General features: G+C 41.1%; 1 protein-coding gene across 1 annotated transcript in view; it reads left to right on the plus strand.

The window, feature by feature from the left end:
- Positions 1–17,666, plus strand: part of SLC49A4 (solute carrier family 49 member 4) — a 102,841-nt gene extending 85,175 nt beyond the window's left edge. The window contains exon 9 of the mRNA XM_019956572.2: positions 2,452–17,666. Coding sequence (XP_019812131.2) covers positions 2,452–2,567 — 116 coding nt within the window. The 3' untranslated portion in view covers positions 2,568–17,666. The remainder of the gene's footprint in view (positions 1–2,451) is intronic.
- The last annotated feature ends 4,299 nt before the right edge of the window (positions 17,667–21,965 follow it).

A 21,965-nucleotide genomic window follows, 5' to 3' on the forward strand; every position in this document is an offset into this window, starting at 1 on the left:
ACTGTAAATTTGTAAATTGACAGAGTCCTCAGGCTGCAGCACAGGAGATGGTCAAGGACCAGCAGAAATGTAGAAGCAAATCATGAGCCTTGGAGTAGGAATTTATATGCTCTCTAGTGAAAGGCAAAGGGAAGGAGTGTTGGAAAACCGTGCTCACTTTAAAAGATACAAAGACAGTTTTGACGGAAAAGGACTCTGTTGGTTTAATCATGTCATATGACCCTGGACTTCAGAGAACCACAGTTCACTTCACTCCTGCCAAGTCAAGTCAAACTTTTAAGCAAAGCCATTTCCTGCACATCAGAGCCACTTTAGCTGTGGTGTATGTGAATGGTTTTCAGTGGAAAATGCAGAATTTTTCCTCCCTGACCTTCTTCTCTCTAAACAATAATTTCTCAGAACACTGGTAGTTGGGTAAGCCAGATGAACTCACTGTAGAATGGACTTGGCTTTTTGGTGAGAGGTGTGTGCAGTAGTGAACATCAACCAACAAACCATGACACTGAAGAGCACTTTCAAGTTATTTCTAGAAATTTCATCTAAACCTAGGTAGAAGGAATCATTTTACAATACTGATGAAATAAAGGTCTGCTTTGGCAATATTTGACTAATTTCTAGGTTTAATGAGAGCTAGGACAAGTTGATCGTTGTTACATGTGTGTTACCTTAGCTCCCATGAAATACAGTCTCTAAGGTTTAGAAAATGTCCTTGATGTAGATTTCTTGTCAAGTGATGTACTTCCTGAGCTACTGCTTTAAGCAAATTTTAAATTTGACTTTAAAGTCAGAAACGCTTACTTTTCGTATAAATGCTATGCTGTTATCTCTATTTTGCTGCTTTTTTTTCTCTTATTTTTCCACTGATTCTTTTTGCCTGTTAAAATTATCTTCAGAAATCCAGAGGCTATCTGGTTAATATAAAAGCAGAAAATGCTGGGTATGCCATTTCAGGGAATATTAGAATAAAGACAAGATCCCAAAGATCACAGCCTTTCTGAGTATTTAGATTATAGTCAGTCCAAATAAAGGACAGAAACCAGCTTTGTGTAAAAAATACCATTGAAATACACATCTTTGTTGCGTGCTGTAGAATAGCATGTCTGACTTTTAAAATGTAGAAATGGAGAGGTTAGGGAGGCTGCTTTTGTGAACATATTCCAGGGGAAAAAAAGTGTTACAGCACCTTTTCTTACCGGTTGGTTTTCTGATTTCCATTCCTGAGCATAAATTGCTCTTTTGGCCATATGAATTATGGATTAATCTAAAGCAGCAGCATAGAATCTTTTGGATGATTTTTGAAGATTAAGGCAGTATTAGCATTCTGTAGAAACAGAGAGGGAAAATATAAAATGTATAGCAGTGCCCAAAGGAAAAAATGTACTAGGAAACATATTTCCTTCATTTTTGTTTTTTAAATTGAAATTGCTGAATGGATATTAAACTAGAGAAGTTAACCACCCCACCCACCCTCCATCACCACCACCACCAGATTCTTTGTGCCAAGAAACTGCTCACTTCTACACCAAAACCTCAGAACTGACTGACAGAGGGGTCGGGATAGAAGGAAGCTGAACAGATACATGGCTCCAGGGCCCCTGGAGCCAGAGGAAGCAGCCAGAGACAGCACAGTGGGCTGGGCAGCATGTGTGTTTTGGTAACAAGAGACCCAAGATTGGCCTGTCGGAGAGTTCTGAATTCATGAATGAGCATTTTTGAAGAAGCGCATTCTCAATTCCATTAAATCAAAAACATCATTATTTGAATTGCCTGTTTAGATGATTTCTGTCAATTTTCTGGTAATTGGCATCATACATAACCATTCTGATGGTAGGAAAAAAAGACTAGAAAGAAGCCAAAGTATTCTCAAGTAGTATCTCACAGGGTCGAATTAGGATTCATTTTATAATGTTTTACTTATTATATATATATATATATATAATATGTTTTACTGTGATTACTGTATGATTTTTTGCTGAGAGTTAGGTATGTCTTTCCCCCAAAATATAAAAGTTTTATCTTAATTCAGGTGATTTTGTTTGTCTGTCTGATCCATCAGATATTTCAAAACAAGGATAAGAGTGATGGTGAGAGAGGGCACTTTATATATAATTAACAAACTAACATTTAAAGGTTATTGATTTTTTTTCTTTGAAGTAAGATTTGTTTTGTCTTGCCACTGAAGCCAAGGTGGATTAAACTGATGAAAAGTCATAAGCAATACTGATTAAAAATATCCACAGGAAAGCCCTGTAACATATTCCATGCATCACTTAGACTCCAAATTTGTCACTGTTTATTGAAAGCCGGTTTTCAGGCGTCCCAGGGCATATTTATTGTAAGTGCTTATTTTAAGTGCCTTTGAATGCAAAGCAAGCAGGTTGCAGCCAGCATACAAGTGGCATTCTGCTGGGGACACGTGAATGCTTACAAGTGCATGTTTTTGTCTTGCAGAGTTGTCTTGGTTCAACTGGTGCCTTCCCGGGTCGTGTTTGCTCAGTCTCCTTCTCATTCTGTGCTTCAGGGAATCCTATGACAGACTGTATCTTGATGTGGTTGTCTCAGTTTAATAGCACAGACTCGAAGGAGTTTAAAAGGAGACTGGAAATCAACACTGCCTACTGCACATTTGCTTGGAATTGCACAGGAAAAAAAATCAAAAGGAGAAGAAAGAAACTTCATTCAGAGGTTTTGTTAGGTTATAGGTGACCACATTAATTTAATTACTACTAGGTCATAATAATGTGGAACTTGAGTGATAATAGTGGATTTAAAACTGCATCAGTGACATACCTGTGCCGGAGTCGGGTTAGAAGTGTGGGCTTACCCAGAAAGCACTACCTAGGTAATTCCCTCTATGTTTTGTGCCAGTGCTAAGCTACTGATTGGTTCATTTTAGTTATGAAAAGGAATAAAGGGTGCCTATCACATAAAGATAGCTCCTTCCCTAAGCCACATATCAGAATAGGAAGAAATGCCACTAACTTCTAAAGAAGTTTAAACCCTATATCAGATTTTAATTATAAAATAGCCAAGAGGTGTTTCAATGATAGAAATTAGCCACATGTACACTACATTTTTTTTCTAATAAAGCAATTTCTTATGTGACTCCTGATTTGTAATTAGACTGGAAAGCTTCAGCCACCTTAATTATGGTGGCCAGCTGCTTTCTAGTGACCTCAGAGCGCATACTTTGTATCTCGATCTTAACTTATCCTTGTTTCTGTGAAATACAGTTTCATCTACTAGGCTCTTAAATGTTTATATTGAAGGTGACTAAATGTTTAATATAGTTGCATTAAATGCTGTATGAAAAAATGTAATTCCGTTCCGATTTAGCACTTTGTGAAAAATGAAATTACAAATCCCACATTACATCCTGTGTCTTTGGGCAGATATATGTGTGGTGGCATGGGATGGGAAATCCAGCACCAGCTGTTATTTACCAGGGTTGCATTTTATTAAATAACCCTTATTTGAAAATAACAATTTATAGCCTTGAAACTTTCAAATCTGTGGAGTGATTTCTGAATTCCTTCCTTGTATCTCCATTCAGGGTATAAAATATTCAGTTCTATATGGAGTCAGTATATTGGAGAGGGCAGTATTTTGCCATTTCCTGCCTTCTTACTGTAAATGACAGCTTTTTCAAAAATAACACCCATTGGACAGCTCTTAGACATGTATTTCACTATGACATAAAGTAATATGCTTTCGTGGGGTTATGGTATTACCACTCTTCAGATTTACATAATTCTCCTCATGCAAGAAAATCAAATAATCTCTCAAAAAGTCCAAAATAATATTTACCTTCGTTGTTTTCAGCTTCCTCCAATTCCTTCTCCTTTTTCCTCACTTAAAACCGTATCTTCATTGTCAACTATGTATGTATATATATATGTATATATATATATATTTATTATTTTTTGAGGATGTGAGTACAGTTTTTGTCAGCTAAGTATCTATTTTATTTGTCTTTTCCTGGACAGGCAGAGTGTAAGCCAGCTCCTTCCATTAGCCGGGGTGCTGAAGTAAGGTTAAGGGAACCTGGTCAGCATTTGATCGACTCACCGGCACACATGCGCACACCATCACACATAGTCCCATATACTCCCTCCGTTCCCCCTTGATAAGTTGAAGGCTATGCATTAACTCACCTCCGTCCTAGAGGAAGAGACTATTACCGCCAGCCTTCTAAGATCCTAAATTGTGCAACCTGGAAAGTAAGGAAATCCTCAAATTTTACATCTGTCTTCAGTCAGCTTTAGACCATCCCCCTTTATAACCTCCCTGCTAATAACTCAGCAGCCAGAACTGAAGGAACTTGCTAAAGAGAAGAAAACCTATGAAAGCTAGGCTTAGTTCCCTTTAACTTGGTAATTCTTCTTAAAAATGAAAGGAAAGCAGAATTCTTCAGTATAACTGAAAGCCAGTCAAGACCCAGGCCGTAACCCGGGTGCTAAAATAACCACCACCCCCTCCTGTTTAGAATGAGGCTAGAAAGGCAAGGGAAGAATTATGATGCTTTTGGTTTTAGTGAGATTTGTTGTGTTTCAGGGCATTCCTATATAAAATTTAGCTATAAGACTTCTCATGCAGAGCATTTTAATTATGGTTAATTCTATTTTTAACACAAAGTGAAAAATAGCGTTTAAAAGTATTGCCTAAAAGACTGATTAGTTCAAAGACACCCCAAATGGGCGGTGATTTTAAATCCCTTTGTTGTACCAGGCACCAATCACTGTTTTTAGCATATGTGACATGAGATGAGATGGGTCTGTCTCATTTACTTCTGCTTACCCCCTCCGGCAGATAATTGTTCTAATCACAAACTGCAGCAGTGTTTTTAAGTGATCAAATTTCACATCCCAAACCTGATAGAGCACCAAAAGGCTCTAGGGGTAGGGGGAGGATTACACATTATTTTCTAACCTGTGTATTTCCAAAAAAAATTTTTTTTTACTTTTTGTATTTCTCACATGCATCAGAAGAATAGCTGTTATCCCTGCACTTTATAAACAAACATTAAAGAGTCCTAATTAATTTTATAATTAAAAAAATCTTAACCCTCTACTAATCCAAGCACTCATTTTATAATTTATAGAAACAGTCCCAGAGAGATAAAGGCCCTTGCAAAAGGTCACAATTCTAGTTAATGACAAAAGTAAAACTAACTATAAACCTCATCTTTAACTCCCAAAGTAGTGTTTTTCTCTGCCTCACAGAATTGGAGCTTAATTTGTATACACTTCGGGATATTCATGAATACACTTTCATGTTCAGAAACGATGGGGCTTAAGAGTAAAATGCCCTTAAAATGAGGTGATTGCTTGATTCTAAGTAAAATCTGTCTATTTTCTTTCTCGCTATCCTGTTGGTGTTCTAACATTTCTAAAGTCTTAGCCTGCAGTAAGTGACAGGATCTGAAGTTTCTGATGAATAATTCAGTCCTCATAAACAAAGTCAGTAGCAGTATTAATTGGTAAGGACATGTTACAATATAGTGTAAGTTCCCTGTGGCTTATCAGAGAATACTTCAGTTTATGGGAAGAAGCATTTTTTAAATATGGTATGTAGTGGAGATACAGAGCAATTAGATACACAAATGCATTTCACTGGAGGACAGAGCTAATAAGCTAACAAGAGGGAGTCAAGCACCATTTTGTGTATTTAAGCATATATAGCCTCAGGGCCATGTTTTAACATAGATCATACATTCATGTTTAATTATTGAGAATGCTTAAAGCTTGTCTTTATGAAGCCTTTCTAATGAGAGATTCAAACTAAGAGATTTTAAATTGAGGAATTGAATTCCCATCTCATCTTTTAATTCTCTCTCTTTTTTTTTTTTTTACTATTTTTATTAAAATCTAGGCATTCATCTTGCTGTTTGAATAAGTACAAGCTTCATTTTAAACAAGATCAAATGCAAATGCACAGTAGATTTGCTTTAAATTAATGTTAAAAATCACAATAATTTCACATTTGTCCCTGAAAAAGTAAATACAGGAAATACTGTTACTATACAAATGCAAAAGCTACGATATGAAGAAAGTGTCCCGTTGAAAAAGAAACATATAGAAAACTATGAGGATATTTCATCAGATCTATTTCTAAATGTAGGAAAAATAGAATTCCACTTTGTAGGATTATAATCATACAGAAAAGAATGGTATAAAAGCTTATTTCCATATTATCAACAGTTTGCTAGTCTGTTGGGAAATATAAACAATACTGAGGTGGGAGAGTGTTGGCCTATCCCGTAACAAAACTTAACAGGGAGAGTTAGGTGCATTTTTAGTAGCATCCATTGTGCTCGATAGTGATGAGTTTCTGCTCAGTAGGCAGACATCTTGGCCACTCTGAACACTCATGTCCTTCCAGGTCACCTCCTGGTTCAGTTGGAACCTCAGACTTAGGGGATGGCCTCCAGGGACTAATACCAAAGCCCTTAAGAGACCCTTGAGAGTGTCACCTCTGAGGGGATGGGAATGATAGAGGCTGTGGGCAGAGTACAGGGAATGCTGTTCAGTCGCCAGGTCATGTCTGACTCTGCGGCCCCATGGACTGTAGCATGCAGGCTCCTCTGTGCTCCGCTGTTTCCCGGAGTTTGCTCAAATTCATGTTCATTGAGTCAGTGATACTATCTAGCCAGCTCATCCTCCATCATGGCCCTAAATCTCTCCCCTAAACCACCCTTCTTTTATAAACAATTTTAGTTTGCTTTTGGTCAGGACTGAAACACCAACCCCTTGTTTCACGTAAAAGTTTCCTGAGGCTCCTCTTTACTTGTCCTCACTGCCCTGTACCTCAGTTTTCTGAACACTTGCACGAATCTGCTCTCAGCTCCATCATGGTCTCTGCTTCCTTGAGCTGACTTCCTAGCACAAGCTTCTTTACCCTCAACCCCTCCCTAAGACCTGGAGCTAAAAACTCAATCTCTTTCCTGGCTAGTAGTAAAGCCAGATACCCAGGCTGTCCTCTCCTGAACAGGATGATAGCATGATCAGAACACAGGCAAATCCAGAAAAACCTAACAGTTCTTCTCACAGCCAGATCTTAGAAATTAGAATATTCTCCTGCAATGGGAAGGGAATTACAACGATCTCTCACAAGTTTCCCTAGTTATTATTTGCTGTACTTTTAGAATGTGGACTAAGCTCGTGCGTGTAGTCTTTCTCTTGTGCCTTTGAACCTGGTACACTTCAGACAGTAGCTTTGCATCTCAGCCAACACTCAGAAAGAGAGCATAAAACCACAATACCCTGGCTGTTCTGCTCATGCAACAAGGGAGAAATAATTTTTTAAAAAACAGCTAAAAAATGAGACAAAACATGGAATTCATTTCAGCATACTTGGAGAAATGATAAAAACACATCAATCCATTTTAACTGTCAGTTCAGTTCAGTCACTCAGTCGTGTCCAACTCTGCAACCTCATGGACTGCAGCACGCCAGGCTTTGCTGTCCATCACCAACTCCCAGACCTTGCTCAAACTCGTGTCCATCGAGTCAGTGATGCCATCCAACCACCTCATCCTCTGTCATCCCCTTCTCCTCCCTCCTTTAATCTATCCCAGCATCAGGGTATTTTCAAATGAATTAGTTCTTTGCATCAGGTGGCCAAAGTATTGGAGTTTCAGCTTCAGCATCAGTCCTTCCAATGAATATTCAGGACTGATTTCCTTTAGAATTGACTGATTGGATCTCCTTGCAGTCCAAGGGACTCTCAAGAGTCTTCTCCAACACCACAGTTCAAAAACATCAATTCTTTGGTGCTCAGCTTTCTTTATAGTCCAACTCTCACATCCATACATGACTACTAGAAAAACCATAGCTTTGACTAGACGGACATTTGTTGACAAAGTAATGTCTCTGCTTTTTAATATGCTGTCTAGGTTGGTCATAGCTTTTCTTCCAAGGAGCAAGCGTCTTTTAATTTCATGGCTGCAGTCACCATCTGTAGTGATTTGGAGCCCCAAAAAATAAAGCCTGTCACTGTTTCCACTGTTTCCCCATCTATTTGCCATGAAGTGATGGGACCGGATGCCATGATCTTAGTTTTCTGAATGTTGAGTTTTAAGCCAACTTTTTCACTCTCCTCTTTCACTTTCATCAAAAGACTCTCTTTTTCTTCTTTGCTTTCTGCTATAAGGGTGGTGTCATCTGCATATCTGAGGTTATTGATATTTCTTTTGGCAATCTTGATTCCAGCTTCTGCTTCATCCAGCCCGGCATTTCGCATGATGTACTCTGCATATAAGTTAAATAAGCAGGGTGACAATATACAGCCTTGACATACTCCTTTCACAGTTTGGAACCAGTCTGTTGTTCCTGTCCAGTTCTAACTCTTGCTTCCTGACCTACATACAGATTTCTCAGGAGGCAGGTACAGTGGTCTGGTATTCCCATCTCTTTCAGAATTTTCCACAGTTTCTTGTGATCCACATAGTCAAAGGCCTTGGTATAGTCAATAAAGCATAAGTAGATGTTTTTCTGGAACTATCTTGCTTCAATGATCAAACAGATGTTGGCAATATGATCTCTGGTTCCTCTGCCTTTTCTAAATCCAGCTTGAATATCTGGAAGTTCACAGTTCACGTACTGTTGAAAACTGACTTGGAGAATTTTGAGCATTACTTTCCTAGTATGTGAGATGAGTGCAATTGTGTGGTAGTTTGAACATTCTTTGGCTTTGCCTTTCTTTGGGATTGGGATGAAAACTGACCTATTCCAGTTCTGTGGCCACTGCTGAGTTTTCCAAATTTACTGGCGTATTGAGTGCAGCACTTTCATAGCATCATCTTTCAGGATTTGAAATAGCTCAACTGGAATTCCATCACCTGCACTAGCTTTGTTTGTAGTGATGCTTCCCAAGGCCCACTTGACTTCACATTCCAGGATGTCTGGCTCTAGGTGAGTGATCACATCATCATGGTTATGTGGGTCGTGAAGATCTCTTTTGTATAGTTCTTCTTTGTATTCTTGCCACGTGTTCTTAATATCTTCTGCTTCTGTTAGGTCCATACCATTTCTGTCCTTTATTGTGCCCATCTTTGCATGAAATGTTCCTTTGCTGCTACTGCTGCTAAGTCACTTCAGTCATGTCCGACTCTGTGCGACTCCATAGACGGCAGCCCATCAGGCTCCCCCGTCCTTGGGATTCTCCAGGCAAGAACACTGGAGTGGGTTGCCATTTCCTTCTCTGTTTTCTAGAAGAGATCACTAGTCTTTCCCATTTTATTGTTTTCTTCTATTTCTTTGCATTGATTACTGAGGAAGGCTTTCTTATCTCTTCTTGCTATTCTTTGGAACTCTTCATTTAAATGGGTATATCTTTCCTTTTCTCCTTTGCATTTTGCTTCTCTTCTTTTCTCAGCTGTTTGTAAGGCCTCCTCAGACAACCATTTTGCCTTTTTGCATTTCTTTTTCTTGGGAATGGTCTTGATCCCTGCTTCCTGTACAATGTCACGAACCTCCATCCATAGTTCTTCAGGCACTCTGTCAGTTCTAATCCCTTGAATCTATTTGTCACTTCCACTGTATAATCTTAAGGGATTTAGTTTAGGTCATACCTGAATGGTCTAGTGGTTTTCCCTACTTTCTTCAATTTAAGTCTGAATTTAGCAATAAGGAGTTCATGATCTGAGCCACATTCAGCTCCCAGTCTTGTTTTTGCTGACTGTATAGAGCTTCTCCATCTTTGGCTGCAAAGAATATTATCAATCTGATTTCAGTATTGACCATCTGGTGACGTCCATTGTAGAGTCGTCTCTTGTGTTGTTGGAAGAGGGTGTTTGCTATGACCAATGCGTTCTCTTGGCAAAACTCTGTTAGCCTTTGCCCTGCTTTGTTTTGTACTCCAAGGCCAAACTTGCCTGTTACTCCAGGTATCTCTTGACTTCCTACTTTTGCGTTCCAGACCCCTATAAAGAAGAGAACATCTTTTCTGGGTGTTAGTTCTAGGAGGTCTTGTAGGTCTTCATAGAACTGTTCAGGTTCAGCTTCTTCAGCATTACTGGTTGGGGCGTAGACTTAGATTACTGTGATATTGAATGGTTTGCCTTGAAAACGAACAGAGTTCATTTTAGCTCTAAACATGCTATATTTGGTGCATTATGAGGCTCCAGAAGGAATACCAGATCAGCCCTACAGTACAGTGCTCTTGGGGCTCCCCACAGGTGGTGCTAGAGGTAAAGAATCTACCTGTCAATGCAGGAGATGCAAGTGACATGGTTCAGTCCCTGGGTTGGGAAGATTCCCTGGAAATGGCAACCCACTCCAGTATTCTTGCCTGGAAAATTCCACAGACAAAGAAGCCCAGCGGGCTTCAGTCCTTGGGGTTGCAAAGAGTCAGACACAACTGAGCACACACACACACACACACCAGCTCTTTTAGTTTGTGAGCAAGGCTTCTGTAGTCCTGATCAAAACAGCAAGAATGACTTGGAGACACTTGATTTACTAATGTTAGAAAATGATACTTTCAAAACTATCATTTAATTTAGACTTCCTCTAGTTCAGACTGGCTTTCTTCCCGTTTACCTGGAAGAACTGTAGAATCAGAGAGAGAATGTAATCCAACCACTCCATTTTACAAATAAGTAAATAGAGAATCCCTTAGGTTACATGACACAGCTCAGTTTTAGCAGATCACTTGACTCCTAGACCAGCATTCCTTCCATAAGTGATCAATGTGTAAACCAGAAATAAGTAAAATTTCTTTCTTTTTAAATTTTTGAAAATTAATACACATGAGTGTATACCCATTGTAAAATACCCAATACAAAAATATAAAATGAAGTCTACCTCCAAACACATGCTGGTTAATCCATTCTCCTTTTCAGAAGTAATCCCTCTGAGTCCTTTCAGAAAATTTTCTATGCATTTACATACATAAGTATAAAAACTTAGGATTTAAAATCAAGTCATCTTGGGAACTATTTCTTGAGACCATGTTGGCATTAACACTTCAGGCAGGAGCTTCTGAGCTCCTTATTTTTCTCTAAGACGAATCTGTGTCAAACGTAGCAGCGGTTAACAGACATTTCATGGTTTTGTGCCATCTGGTTATGTGCCATCAAGCTCTATCATATTCTCAAGTTAAAAGGTGAATTTCAATGTGCAATATTGGTTTTCTTGTTGGAAATATAGTCAGTTTTAAATGCCACCAACTCAGGTCCATGCCTCATGAGAGAAGAAAATGAATGACCCACCCCCAAAATCCAAACAGATTTTCTTGACAGTTTGCTTGGCCCCCATCTCAGCAGAAGCATGCCATGCTGTGAAAAGCAGAAAGTTGTGAGGACAACCTATACAATCCCATTAAAAATAATCATAATAGCTAATGAAGGTTCTGGTAATGTGTTTTCCTTGTCACCTCCCTTAGCTGTTGTAACTTTCAAGCAACCAGTAAAATCGGAGTGTAGCAGGACGAGATCTGAGCTCTGTTCAGTCACTTTCTTTCCTGCTGTCTTCCCCATCCAGCTTTTCCCTCTCTGATTGTATCTTCCTACTTATTTCTGACTGTGCATGGAAGCGAGCCACATTATCTGAGTTGTCACTATTATTGAAGAGAGCCATTTCATCATGAACTAGACTAGAGAGGACAGAAAAAGAGCCCTGGCCTAGAAGCCCCAGGGCCCAGCTTGCTGCCAGGCCTGGTATCTTCAGCTGTTTGACCCTGAGCAAGTCCCTTCATTTACCCACAGCTCTGAAGTGACAGAGTGAACAGAGGTGTTCTCTGAGGTCTCTTCCAGTTCAGTTCCCTTCTATTGGAAATTCAGTTCCCTTCTATTGAAGTATTAGGAAGTGACTGACATACACCCACCTGTGTGTGCAGTGGTCCTCCTTTTATGAGTCCCTATACGTGAACACAGACCACACATTCAGCAACAAGAAGACATGGCTTTGTCTTTGTCTCTGCTAGAAGATAAGCTATAGGTGCTGTTTATTTCCCCAAAGGACTTTATATATAAAACCCAAGGACTGTTAAATTTATCAAATGCGATAAGAGAAAATCTCATCTGCTGTTGAGATAGCATCCTAGGAGCCAGGTCAGAGTACTGCATTTGCTCACCAGAATCAGGCCAGACCAGAAACCCATCCTTTGGTTTGGTTTGATTCATTGTGAGTCAGCAGTGAGTTTGCACCTGTAGAAATCAAACTGTCAGATCAGATGGTAAAGTTGATCCTTGAACTGATATTTCTAGAGTTGCAGCACTGGAGAATTGTAAGTTGCTCTGCAACAGTGTCATCTCTAACAGCCAGATTCTGCCAGGAGAGCTGGGCGGATCTTTTATAGGGTGAGCATGGAGGTTCAGCAGGTCAGGTCTGATCTGTATCCAGGTGTTAGGAAACCAGGCTTCACTGAGATTGTAACAAGGGTACAATAGCTTTCAGGGAAATGAACCAAAAGTCCAGGGGGTCTGGAGGCCTGGGTCTCAGTCTCTCTCTTCAGGGCAGCTGCTGAGAACCTTGGGGCTTTGGAAAAATCACCTGTTCTCTCTGGACCCTGGCTTCCTCACCTCTAAAATAGAAGGGTCAAGTAGATGGTCCTATTTGCTGAAGAGTTTTATAGCTTCTGATATGCACCTGTTTGGTCACACACAGACCAAACAGAAAGTAGAAAACGACAACAGGCATGCAATACCTTTCCACTGGTCCTTTCAGTTACACATTACCTTTTCAAACAAACAAGGATCTTCTATAAGGAAAGTCCCATTAGTCATATGTTATAGGTGCCAGGCACTTACAGAAACTCTCAGGCCATAGACATATCTGCTCTTCCTTCATTCACCCTTTTATTCATTCTGTATACAGAGTAGTTACGTGTGTGCCTGTGAAGGAGAATCGGAAAAACAAGGGATGTTTCCACCTTTCAGGACACTTTAGAAAGATTAAAAAAAATAATAATAATAATCTCCTGAACTAGCAATTAAAAGAAACCAACGAGAGTTTCCCAAATAATTATGAGTATCTGGAACCTAAATTTTTTTTCTCATACTATCATTAACCATGACTGGTTTCAGGGGAAGGTATTCTGTTCGGTTGGAATTTACAGAACCTGGATCTCTCTGGGAGCACTGAATCAACTTTTGCATGAGGAATCCCAAACCTTCTCATCATCCCTGTCTGGCGAGTGGGTTACTATTCCTTTAGAAGGTTGAGAGGATTGTTGGCACCTTTACCTTCCTCCGAAAATAAGACTTAACAAATAAAAGCACACCAAGATACAGTTCTCATAAGACCTTGTGCATTTCCTTTCTAAAAGGAATTTAAGTTTCAACAGAGAACAAAGACTAAACACCCAAAACAAAGAGTTTCTAATGATAGAAGTTGGGACATCAGCCCATGAGAGAGAGAAGGGCTGCTTTGGGGGCAGGAGGCTCTGTAGGGGCCCTTCGGATGTGTCCACCTGTGAGTAAATGTAAGCCACACTGGCACCCCACTCCAGTACTCTTGCCTGGAAAATCCCATGGACAGAGGAGCCTGGTAGGCTACAGTCTATGGGGTCACACAGAGTCAGATACGACTGAATGACATCACAGTGCAGTCCTGCCTTCTAAGGCCTTTCAGAAACCCAAAGATGCTCCAAAGGGCAAGTTTCAGTTCTGCAGATGGGTTTATTTACTGCCAGTATCTCCATCTCCAAGCTTACTTTCCTCTTCACCAGAAATAAATCTTTTGGAGGCTTATGAAAATTAAGTATTAGGAAAATTCTTCCCTCATCTACAAGATTGCATCCACAAGTCCCAAAAATCACTTCCTTGACCTTCACATATATAAGGTCAAGGAAGGTCTGTGACTCGGAGAAGGGGCCTGGAAGAGTCGGTGCAGGTGTCTGGTCCCGCTGGATTCCAGCTAAAATGGAGGGTGTGTGTTGGGGTGGTCTCTTTCCTCTCAGTCCTTCCCTGAACTCACTAGTTCATGCTGCACTGCTCTTCCAGATCAATAAGTTATTGCTGAGAAATCATTTCAGTGCATGACGTAAATGTCTCCAGTGGAGCCATCCCCCTCCATAACCCACTGTCCTTTCAGTCTGTGCCCCAGAATCCTTGCCCCACGTCCCAGAGAAATTCAGCTACCCTTGTCCTTTTCAGGGGAAAAAACACTGATTGATATCTTAGCCCTGACATTTCACCCTTTTTTATCTCAGAATGCAGAAACCCCTTCGCGTTTGTTGTGTTTTTTACTCAAGGTTAATAAAGATCCCCAGGCACATGCAGTTCCGTGCTGCATTCTGAAGCCTGTAATTGTCCTTCCTTCTAATTGGGGGAAAGGTTACTCTAATGAACCAGCTACTGATTCCCTTACCTATTCACTGTTTTATCAGTATACCTTTACCAGTAAATTCTTTGTTATCTAGATCCTGAAATTTATTTCATTTTTTTTAAGATTTAATTTTTTTTTTTTTTTTTTTTTACAAAATTGCTTCTTTTATAGCAGACTGTGATCTTTTTGCTTCTGAGTACTTTATAATACAATTTGAACATAATAGAACATTCTAAAATAAAGCCAGGCAGGGATTTCATCCTAACCACTTAAATGCTGGGAGAGGCAGACTGTATTTTTTAAAAAGATAGAAGGAGGGCTGGGATGGAGGAAGCTGGATCACATAATTCAACCAGTATATTTGAGGCTTCTGCTGCATGCTGAGTGCTGGTCTAGGCTCTGAGGATACAGAAACAAATAGGACAGCATCCTGGCCCTCACAGAGATTCATATTCTGATGAGTTCATTCATAACAAAGGTAATTCAAAGCTAGCAATACCCCCTAAAGGCTGTTTGTAGCTTATTTCTATGACTGTCTATGGGATCTTAAATCTGTTTGGAAAGATATGTTTTAAATCCTGTTTTCTTGGGCCATTAGAAACCCATACTTGTCCCTGATCAATGTATATGGTTATGTGTAACTGTCATAGAGTAAAAAAGTCCCTCTAAACAGCTTTCGAAGGGATAGACAGAGAAATCTGTCTTGATGGCTTGAAAAGAAATGGAAGAATTTTAGGGAAAACTACCAAGCTCCAAAAGCATTCAGATCTACTAGTGTTCAGACATGGGATCAGGCAGATGAAAAAGCCTTCTAGCAAGAGGGAGCCAGGGTCATGGAAGCATGGAGACCCCACTGAAGGAGTTAGAAGCCAGGCTGCAGGCATTTGTTAATATGTCTGCTGAGTAAAGGTGGAAGAGGAGCTGTGGAGACAAGGAGTTGTGGTGGAAGCAGATGCTGAAATACAGAACCCTGAAACCGGCTTGTTCTCAGAGTCATCTGACCCAACCTCCTGCCTCCAAGCATATCCCGCCTGCACTGTCTGACCAGCTGCTCTTTCAGCTCTCCAAGGATGGATATTCCACAACCTACCCTGTCATCTGTTCCAGAACCACATCCTCCTGGCACTTAGAAGTTTTTGCTTTTAAAGAATGGAGGCAGGAGAGAGGTGGTCCAAAAATGGGGAGACAAGCAGAGCAAGTCAGGGCAGAGGACTTGCAGGGGAGCTGGAGGTAGGAACTGTCTTCGCACATCACCCTCCTTCACACTCCAGGGCGGTGGGAACACTGGAAGGGGGAGCCCACCATCTGGAACCACCCTCACGGAAGCCCTGGTTGGCAGAGCGAAGGTTCCTGTTCCTCTCCAAGAAAGCAGTGGGAATCTAGACATCTGCAGTCTCTCATGTCTTCAGTACCCTTTTGCATTCTACGCGCTTTGTACAAGTCATTACTTTTCAAACCAATTCTTGGATGCAGAGAAATCTTGGGTAGTCCAAGTGGCCTTAGATCCAAGTAAAGGACATGAGGTCCAAGTGGACATAGATCCAGGTAAAGGACATCAGCAAGCCCTACTCCATTCAGACTTTTCCATCTGCCTCCACCCTCTCAGTCACATTCCTGGAAGCAAACCAGAAAGTTCATCCAACAAAAATCACTGAAAAAATCTGAAAGCCTAAGTGCTTTTTTATTCTCCCTCTGTTTTCAAGGCACAGTGTGTCTGGTCTGATCTCACTCCATTTATAGTTCTCTGGCTTTCGTGGCTCTGCAACACAGGACTGTCAGAGCAGGAAGGCAAGCAGAGGCAGGATGGCTGCAGACACAGAGCAGAGGCTGCTGCTGGCATGGGAGCAATAGTCCCATGGCCATCACAACCCACACTGGGGTCCTGGTGTGCCGTAGAGGCTTCATCTTCCCCCATTCCTTGGGTTTCCTGGAGGGTTGAGTCTCATTACCGTCCCTGCTCTCCCTGACCCTCCTCCCAGCCCCAGGCTGCACTGAAGCCCCTGACTCCCTTTCATTCTGTGGAAGAGCAGAGTCTCTGCCTGTTGAAATCTGGTCCACCCTGAGGATGGTTTTTGGCTGAAACGGCTGCAGTTGAGCAAAGAAGTTCTGACTGTCAGCGTGAATGAGTCCTCCAGTAGGCTTCAGCAGGTTCCCTGCCTCTGTGGTTCTAATTTAGAGAAGGGGCAGGGGCGGTCCCAAAGAACTGAGGATAGACCAGATGATCTCTTGAGATTCCTCCCAGAACCTGACTTTTGAATAGCAACACTAAGATCCAGTTAACACACAGGCTTCCTGCCAGGAGGTACTCCTCCTCACATGACACCCCATGCACCTGGGAAGATGTTCTCCTAGCATGAGACACAGTGCACAAATTCTGTGCGACCCCATAGACAGCAGCCCACCAGGCTCCCCTGTCCCTGGGATTCTCCAGGCAAGAACTCTGGAGTGGGTTGCCATTTCCTTCTCCAATGCATGAAAGTGAAAAGTGAAAGTGAAGTTGCTCAGTCGTGTCTGACTCTTCACAACCCCATGGTCTGTAGCCTACCAGGCTCCTCTGTCCATGGGATTTTCCAGGCAAGAGTACTGGAGTGGGGTGCCATTGCCTTCTCCAGCAAAAATAGGTTGCAGGGAGGAGGCTTAAAATCTGCCCTCACTGAACTGTCATGCCAGGGGATGTGTGTATCTGCTGACCTGGCTCTTTGACCTGGTGGGCCTATACAACTGTCCAAACATTGAGTGTGTGTGATAAATTCCCCTCTGACACTCATCGCAACTTCTGAGTGTTCTGTGCAGTTTAAAATAATTCTTACCATGTAAATATGTTACATTTTAATAAAAAGATTTTTTTTGCATTTTACTTTTGTAATATTTGGGGTTTTATAGATTTTTATTTTATTGCCAAGTATACTTTTGTAAGGGAATGTTGAAGTCTTGAGTATTTTTATTCTTTTCAAACTATAGTTAATGTCAACTGTAAGCACTGATAAATATTATTCATATGCGATTTTCCTTCCTCTCCATCGGGTCTTTTTAAGGAACTGTGTTTTGGCATAGCATTTTATTTAAAACTCTGCTTCATTTTACACATTGTGAATACTGAAGACTCTGAAAAATAAAGATGCATTTAAAATCTCTGTGCTGCTACATTTTAGAAATGGTAATGTGCATTGCTTTGCCAGAGTGGTAATTAAATGTTTAATGGTTTAGAACTCCTAGTTCAGAATGGGGGTTCTAGTCATTACTCACAGTACGGAGCCTCTGAGCCAGCCCCCACTTCTTGGGAGATGCACACGAGAATGGTGATTTCCTGCTCAGTGTGGAAATATGGTTATGTTGACATTATAGTTACTGTGCTGTGGTTTTGAAATAAATGTGTATTGAAAGCACTTGTGATAACATGGTCTGCATTTTGTTTTTAATCAAACTCCAAATGGCAATAGAAGTGGAGCCAAAGCTCCCTAAGTATTTGGGCAGCGAGATGTGGTGGCAAAACAAAACAAAAGTCTGGGAGCAGGACAGGATGGGCCAATCCTTCACTGACCAGCCCCGAGACTTTGGTAATTCCTTCAGCACTTTTGGAGCTCCTGTGTTCTCATCCATTAAAAAAAAGAGAGCTAACGTAAAAGAGAGGGTTACCTGTGCATTTTGTGATGATGGGATAAAGTGATGAACCTAAGGGACCTGGCACATATGGATTGCCTGGTAAGTGTTATTTGCTTTCTTCCTTTCCTTCCTTAAATCCCTCTCAGAGTCTTCCTTTAAAAAAAAAAAAAATCAGTATTCGAAATTAAAAATGTATTGACCTTCTGAGTAAGATGATAGTTATGAAATCCTTACATGTTTAATACTGTCTCTAATTTGTCATAGGAGTTAATTCCCAAAAATGTTGATCACAACTGGATTGTGTTTAGAAGTGTGGCAATGTTTGCATAAGTACACTGCATTAAAAGTCTACTGGTGATCTAAAGGGATTTGCCTTTGCAGCATTTAAAACAAAAGAACAAGCAGCAAAAGCTATGAAGATAGGTTCGGAGTCACCACAAAAACATGGAAGCACTTTAATAGTTTCAAAGCAAGCGCTTCCCAGGTTAGGTGGTGAGGAGACTGTTCTTGGAAAAACTTGGAATCATACATACCCTTTAGACTTTGGAAGGAAAGGTTTTCTTAGCCTTCCTGGAGTAGTTATCAAATATTAATAGTCCTGTTCTCTTCTTGAAGGTTCCAAAGTCTTCATTTTTTGAGATATGGAAAAGTATCATGCTTTATTTACATCTTGCTATAAATGATTTTAGTATAGAACAGATCATAACTGTATTTTTGTTTTATATCCTTAACATATCATGGACATTTTCCCATGACAAGGGAAGCTTTTATAATTTAAAGTATTTACTTTTATTGTTGGACATTAAGGCTGTTTCTGGAGTTGTTGTTACATATTTATCCTCCTTCTACTCTCTGATTATTTTCTTAGAAAAGATACCTAGAAGGAGAATTGCTTGGTTCAGTTATGAAGACTTTTAACTCCTGACAAGTATTCCCATGGGCTTCCCAGGTGGCGCTAGTGGTAAAGAACCTGCCTGCCAATGCAGGAGACATAAGAGATACATGTTTGATTCCTGGGTCAGGAAAATCCCCTGAAGGAGGTCATGGCAACCCACTCCAGTATTAAGAATCCCATGGATAGAGGAGCAGAAGCATGGTGGGTGGAAGTCTTTGGGGTCACAAGAGTTGGACATGACTCAGCAACTAAACAACAATAGAAAAACTTGTTTCTTCTCTACACTCACTTGTGACACCAAATGTGTGAATTTCTCCACACCAAGCAATTCTCTAATTCTCAGCAGTCACCAACAGTTGAACTCGACTCTGACAATAACCACTTGGAATAGGGTAAACCCCACAGGTTAAGGGCTCAGTCTCATAGGAGTTCCCCTCTCCTCCTTCCTCTTTAAGACTCCAGTTATAAGTCCAAGTTGTCACCTCTGCTTCTGACCCTTGAAAGGATATAAATCACAGGTTCCCCAATCAAAAAATAGGCAGAAGATCTAAACAGACATCTCTCCAAAGAAGGCACACAACAGGCACTTGAAAAGACATTCAACATCCCTAATTATTAGAGAAATGCAAATCAAAATTACAATGAGGTAGCAAGCCACAACGGTCAGAATGGCATCATCAAAAAGTCTGCTGCTGCTGCTAAGTCACTTCAGTCGTGTCCAACTCTGTGTGACCCCATACACGGCAGCCCACCAGGCTCCTCCGTCCCTGGGACTCTCCAGGCAACACTCCAGGTTGCCATTTCCTTCTCCAATGCATGAAAGTGAAAAATGAAAGTGAAGTCGCTCAGTCATGTCCGACTCTTAGCGACCCCGTGGACTGCACCCTAGCAGGCTCCTCTGTCCATGGGATTTTCCAAGCAAGAGTACTGAAGTGGGGTGCCAATGCCTTCTCCAATCAAAAAGTCTACAAATGATAAATGCTGGAGAGGATGTGTAGAATAGGGAACTCTCCTACACTGTTGGTGGAAATGTAAATCGATGCAGCCACTATAGAAAACAGTATGGAGATTCCTTAAAAAAAAAAAAAAAACTAAAAACAGAGTTACCATATGATTCAGCAGTCCTACTCCTAGGCATATCTGGAAAAGATTAAAATTTCTATTTGAAAAGATACATGCACCCCGCTGTTCGTAGCAGCACTGTTTGCAATAACCAAGACATGGAAGCATCCTAAATGTTCATCAGTAGATGATTTAAGATGTGGTGTGTGTGTATATATTCACATACACAATGGAATATTACTGAGCCATAAAAGAGAATGAAATATTGCCATTTGCAGCAGCATGGATGGACCTAGAGATTACCACCCTAAGTGAAGTCAGACACAGGCAAGTGTTATGTGATATCACTTACATGTGAAATCTAAAAAATAACACGAATGAACTCATTTACAAAACAGCAGCAGATTCACAGCCATAGAAAACAAACTTCGGTTATCAAAGGGGAAAGGGGGGCAGGGATAAATTAGGAGTTTGGGATTAACAGATACATACCACTATCTCTAAAATAGCTAAACAATTAGGATTTCCTGTAGAGCACAAGGAACTATATTCAATATCTTGTAATAGCCTATAATGGAAAATAGTCTGAAAAAGATTATGTGTATAAATATAAAAATGTTATATATATGTGTGTGTGTGTGTGTGTGTGTGTGTGTGTAATGGAATCACTTTGCTGTACACCTAAAACTAACAGTATTGTAAATCAACTATAGTTCAATTAAAAAAGTAAATCAGAGATTTCCATAACCCCTCCTCAAGTTTGATAATTTGCTATAACAGCTCACAGAACTCAGGAAAACAGTTTCTGTACCAGATTACTACATTGTTATAAAAGAATGCAATTTAGGAACAGCCACTAGAAGAGATGAGTGGGCTAGGGCATGGGAGAAGGGGCACAGAGCTTCCGTGACCCCTCTAGGCATACTGTTCTCTCAGCACTTCTGAGTGTTCACCAGCTCAGAAGTGTGTTTTCTCTAAACCTTTTGGTTAGAGGTGTTTTTTTTGTTTGTTTGTTTTTTTAATGGAGGTTTCATTACAGGCACAATTGAGTACATCGTTAGCCCTTAGTGATTAGCTCAACCTTTCCAGGAGGTTGGGGCCGATGGGCCAGCCCTCTAATCAGCTGGTTGGTTCCCCTGGCAACCACCCACCCCCCCATTCAGAGGCTATCCAGGAGCCCCCAGCCCATAGCCATCCATACCATACAAAAGACATGTCCTTCAGAGATTCCAAGGGTTTTGGGGTGTGTGTATCAGGAAGCAGAGGCAGAGACGAAATTCTGTTTCTTCCTGTGTCATAAGCCCCATTAAGGTCCACCAGCAAATGAGTTAATTTCAGGGATTCTGCTCAGGTGGAAAAAATAACAAGGAGAGGCAACAGGAGGCCGCTCTTCCTTTCTGTTCTTTCTTCACTTCTCATAAACCACACACCTGGGCATGGGCCCTGATTCAACCCATTAGTTGTTTCTTCCATTAAAACACTGGACCTGATGATCTTTAAAGGCCTGATCAATTCTGAATTCCAGCAAGAGGCAGAAAGAAGGCAGTGATGCGGGAAGGTATTGGGCTGCACCCCGCAGGCCTGCAAACCCAGTGCTTGTCCAACTTCAAGACTGAAAAAAAGGCCCAGAGTCAGCAACAGAGACATCAGTGATTTAATGGATGGGGGAGCTTGCATGTATGAAGCAAGGTCCTGGAGCAACACCCCACCGTGTTTGTGGCAGACAGCAGACAGGACTTGGCGGTGGGCGTTGCTCCGGGGCAGGGGCAGATTACTAATTAAAGGGGAATTGAAGTCAAGTTGGCCCATTGGTTACCTGGGAAACCAGCCAGGGAGCACGCCCCATACCGCCCCTTTGATAAGCTGTCTGGTGGGAGAGGTTCTGATCTAAAGATTAGAACAATCATTACCTGGGGCCAGGGGCAAGAATGTAGGAAGGTCAGTCATGTGAGTGGGGCGTGAGTGAAGCAGGCACTGGTTGAGCAGGGGATGTACAGAGAGCAAGGGAACAGCCATCTTGGGTGGCCTGATCATACAGAAGGGGTGGTGGGAAGGGTGGAAATTCTCAAGTTTAGATAAATGGAGGTGGGAGGGCCCTATATGGGAGACTTTGGTTTTTTCCAGAAGTGGTGTCT

The sequence above is a fragment of the Bos indicus genome, chromosome 1 (genome assembly GCF_029378745.1).
Source record: "Bos indicus isolate NIAB-ARS_2022 breed Sahiwal x Tharparkar chromosome 1, NIAB-ARS_B.indTharparkar_mat_pri_1.0, whole genome shotgun sequence".
NCBI classification, from domain to species: domain Eukaryota; kingdom Metazoa; phylum Chordata; class Mammalia; order Artiodactyla; family Bovidae; genus Bos; species Bos indicus.